At 35.4% G+C, this 4093-nt stretch overlaps 1 protein-coding gene across 2 annotated transcripts; it reads left to right on the top strand.

The window, feature by feature from the left end:
• Window positions 1–3598, top strand: LOC137807536 (uncharacterized). Of its 2 annotated transcripts, none has more exons than XM_068608222.2 (5): window positions 1–573; window positions 2013–2266; window positions 2698–2788; window positions 3152–3218; window positions 3304–3598. In XM_068608222.2, the coding sequence occupies exons 1-5, from the start codon at window positions 527–529 to the stop codon at window positions 3355–3357; spliced, it is 513 nt and encodes a 170-aa protein (XP_068464323.1). In that variant the 5' UTR covers window positions 1–526; the 3' UTR covers window positions 3358–3598. The 2 variants fall into 2 exon arrangements, with proteins under 2 accessions (XP_068464323.1, XP_068464324.1); XM_068608223.2 differs by having other exon boundaries at window positions 149–573; window positions 2008–2266.
• Window positions 3599–4093: the final 495 nt, after the last annotated feature.

A 4093-nucleotide genomic window follows, 5' to 3' on the forward strand; every position in this document is an offset into this window, starting at 1 on the left:
TGATATTTGGTTAGGAAAAAAATGTAATTGTTGTATTGTGAAATGAAGTTTGAAGAGATGGTTGGACGTCTCTATCAAAAATGTTGCTGCGTTGAATGAGATAAATTGTGAAGATTATTTATTAAATGGAGGTGGGAGGTGGCGATAGGATGGTCTTGGTCTTAGGTATTATTGGTCAGAGGAAGAGGCAATAAAGGAGAGAGTAATAATTGGTTTATGTTCACTTGATTCAGTACCCCAAAATCAAAGCCTTACTCGCGTATTGTTACAAACTACGGTGTGTTGTGATGATGGTAATATTGGATCAATGAATAAAAAAGAAAAAAAAGAAGCAAGGCAAGTGGTGTGTTATGTCAAGCGTCCGTTAAACGACAGACAGTGACAGTAGTGCAGCAGACACGATAAAATAAAAGGTAACAAACCCATTCGTTTATCAGTTTCCACTGCGAAACTTCCCTTCCTCTTCTTCCTCATTTCTCCTTGCTCTCGCACTTCGCACCTCTCAAAATTCTATGCGGTGGTGGAGATGGTGATGATAACTGCTTGGATCACTGACCTCTTCGCTTGTATGGGGTGAGCCCCTCCATTCCCAATATTGCTTTTTTTTACATTCTTAGATACTGTATACACAGATAGATATGTGCCCACGTAAGTATTTCGAATCAATTTGCTTGGTTTGATTCAATTCAATGAATGGATTTCCGTTTGGCCTTTTGGGTATATGGTCTGTCGAGTGTTGTCGAAACCTTAGATAAATTCTGGTTTGTATCAATTAGGGGTGGATTTGCCTTCACCTTTCGATTGGTCGCTGAAAGGGCTTGGAGGTTTGGGATTTTTGGATTAAAGTTGTCATCTTGAGAAGCTGAGTTAGGTTTTGGTGTTCACTACTCAAAGCAATGCAGTTTGTGTAGTATTTTGAAGCTGGCGTTGGTTGTTTCATCCTTGTTGGTGTCTGTTGCTTAAGCCGTTCGTTCGGTTGTTGTTGTTTAATGATGTGCTTTGCCAATTAAAATCGACCAAGATTCATTAGCGTTTTAATGTTATTTTGCTTCCCAATGACTGATTAATTGATGAATGGAAGAAGAGAAAAAATATTTCTTTATTGGCAGGCTCAGCAGCATTTGACTCCAATTTTAGTTTTTGAAGCTTCATTGATTAGTGGATATGTAATTACTGATTGAACCGAACATAGAAGAGTGGATTTCTACCTATAGCACTCCTTAGTTATGTATTTAATTCTTCTAGCCTTGCAGTATTGGTTATTAGAGTCTGCTAGAGAGCTGAAAGAAGAAATCTTATCTACCATGTTTGCTTCTTTCTTTCTTTTTTAAACATTTAAATGGAGTAACTCTAAGTGGTCAGAATATTTTAAAAGATAATGCCTTCAATACAGTATTCATAAAAAAATCGGATTGATTTTTCTTAAAAGGAGCTTGTTTCTGTATTCTACATCATCCATTAATCACTAGTTGTGTTTAAAAGCATATCAAAGGGTCAACCTTAATATACTGCTAACATGATGAGGATGAAACACAATAGTATAAAACATTCCTTTGGTTTAGGAGAAGCAATGCAATATCTTTTAAGAGAATGTTATTTCTTTCTGATAATGCTGAATGTTGGACTCCTAACATTGTCACTCCCATTAAGGGTCAACATCCATGGAAGCTTTATTCTATAAACACTCAATGACCTGACTCGGTGGTAGCTCTTTTCTCCTTGAGAAAGCTTCACTCACATCAGTATTCAGTTTGCGCCTTATTTCAACCTATTAGTAACCCTTTCTAATTCTCAATTAAAGCTCCGATTGCTAGGTGGGAGAGTCAAGATTTAAGTTCCACATCAAGTAGTTTATCCTGCTCAATGTGGAACTCCCAACATTTTGATAGTTGTAATTTCTAAGGAAACAAATCTGGGTTAAAAGAAAGAAATCACATAAAGACAACATGCACTTGTTATCTTTACATTGGCCTTTGTTTTTTCTGTTATTTAACTTGATTTATACAGAACAGTGGTTGCTTTGGATGTTGTATGAAACCCACACCAATTATTGCTGTGGATGAGCCGGCAAAGGGACTAAGAATTCAGGGGCAGACAGTGAGAAAACCACATATATCAGATGGTTTCTGGAGTTCAAGCACTTGTGATCTGGATAATGGCAACATTCAATCTCAGAGAAGTATCTCGTCTGTCAGTACGTTAAATCAAATTCTCTATCATAGTGGTGGAACTTCTACAGGCACCAATTCTGAATTTGTAAACCCAGGCAAGTTCTATATTAGATTTTGCTATTTTCCGTACGAATTAATATTAAAATATTCATCTATATTTTTAGCACAGCACAAATTTGTTTGTTCATTTTTTTTCTTTTTTGGGTAGTATCACAGTTCCCCCTAAGGGAGCTACATAGGGAAGGGGAAGGTTGACAAGTAGGGGATCACACCCCTTCCCGTATGATCCAATCATGTAACCAAGGTTTGCTTGACAAAAATGTTGGAAATGACATGATATTTTTCACTTGGTTAGTCTTTGTTGGTCATTATTTGAATTTGGATAGATATATTATTGTAATATCAGGTTTTACTGTATACCGTTGTATATTGTTTGCAAGATTTACTTTCCTGATTTCCTTGTTTAAGAGGAAAATAAAGATTATGTTTCATTTTCATCATACATACATGCTGTGACTTATTTCAGGTCTTCTTCTCTGGAATGAAAGTAGGCTTCAGTGGGTTGGAAGTGAAAAATCTAGCAAGCCTAGCCAACAAAAACGAGTACCCAGACTGAAGTATGTCAACTGCATTTACATTTGGCCCCATTAACTGAATATTCTTTAAGCCACTCTAAATACACATGGGGCCATGATCTTAGCTTACTCTCCTTATATTTTTTTGGGGCAGGTGGAACACGTAATTTAATAACTGTCGGAAGTTTTTATTTTCCGGTTCTTTATTAACCTCAATGGACAATAATTCGAAATACATCCTTATTCACTGCCAAATTGTAAATTTTACCTTTTGCTTGTATTTCGCTGATATATTTTCTGTTTATATGGCCTTATACAAAGCTAAAGTCTCCATCATATTTGTTTTCCCTTTGTCATAGATTCTTCCATGTAGATGTCTTATTAGTCATTGTGTTTGTTGTGTAGTTGGAATGCAACTTATGAAAGTTTGCTTGGGACTAGACAACCTTTCCCCAAGTCCATACCTTTATCTGTAAGTGTCCTGTGTATATTTTTGCTGGGATTTTTTATGTGAGATTGCAAAATTACAAATTGATAATTTGATTTTCAATAAATAGGAAATGGTCGAATTCCTGGTGGATGTTTGGGAACGTGAAGGGATGTATGGTTGAAACTTTGAGAGGTGAAACTACTGAGTGCCTTTTAAGTTTGTTTATATTTCAATGATGTATTTGACTCGTGAAAGGCTTTCATGTATAGTTGTGCAGAGAATATTAAAAGATCAAACACAAGTTTGTTCTTCCTTTGTAATTTAAAACACTAAAGGCAATCCTTTTGTTTTTGCCCTCATGTAAATGACTCTATACCATTTTCAAACTCGAATCTGAATTGCTGAATGCAGAAGTTATTACAGGAGTCATGTCCTTCTCCTCTTACACCTTCCATGGTATGGCTTGGGGTAAAAAGACATCTGTTTTTCCTATTTAATATGTTATCAGTTTTAACATTAAGAGTTGCACGTTATTGATTCATTTCCTATTTACTCCTTATTGGGAAAGTGGCTTTATACCATATCATGCCCATGCATAATTCTTTACTAGTACTACTAAGAAATTTAGTATGTTTATACATAACTGTTTTGGGCAAATGTTCTATATATAGAATTGGTTTGTCTAAGGGAAATGGAGGGGCTGGTCCTTTTTTTTGGACTTTTGGTATAAAGAGATGATGGTGTCACTTGTTTGAGTTTATGGCTGTTCATTACTCGTTTCAGTCCACCAACCCAGCTTGAAAATGTATATTGTGTTTTTAACAATATTGTACTAGTAGTGATAAGATAAGATTTCTCGACTTAATGTAGTATAAAATGATATTATTTCTGTACATTGATATTTTCTATTTTGAAAT

Source organism: Phaseolus vulgaris, chromosome 3, assembly GCF_051622355.1.
Source record: "Phaseolus vulgaris cultivar YP4 chromosome 3, ASM5162235v1, whole genome shotgun sequence".
Lineage (NCBI taxonomy): Eukaryota > Viridiplantae > Streptophyta > Magnoliopsida > Fabales > Fabaceae > Phaseolus > Phaseolus vulgaris.

Coding starts and splice junctions, on each gene's coding strand:
- LOC137807536 (XM_068608222.2), top strand. CDS start 527: ATGGTGATGATAACTGCTTGGATCACTGACCTCTTCGCTTGTATGGG. Junction 574..2,012: donor GACCTCTTCGCTTGTATGGG/GTGAGCCCCTCC, acceptor TATACAGAACAG/TGGTTGCTTTGGATGTTGTA. Junction 2,789..3,151: donor AAACGAGTACCCAGACTGAA/GTATGTCAACTG, acceptor TTTGTTGTGTAG/TTGGAATGCAACTTATGAAA.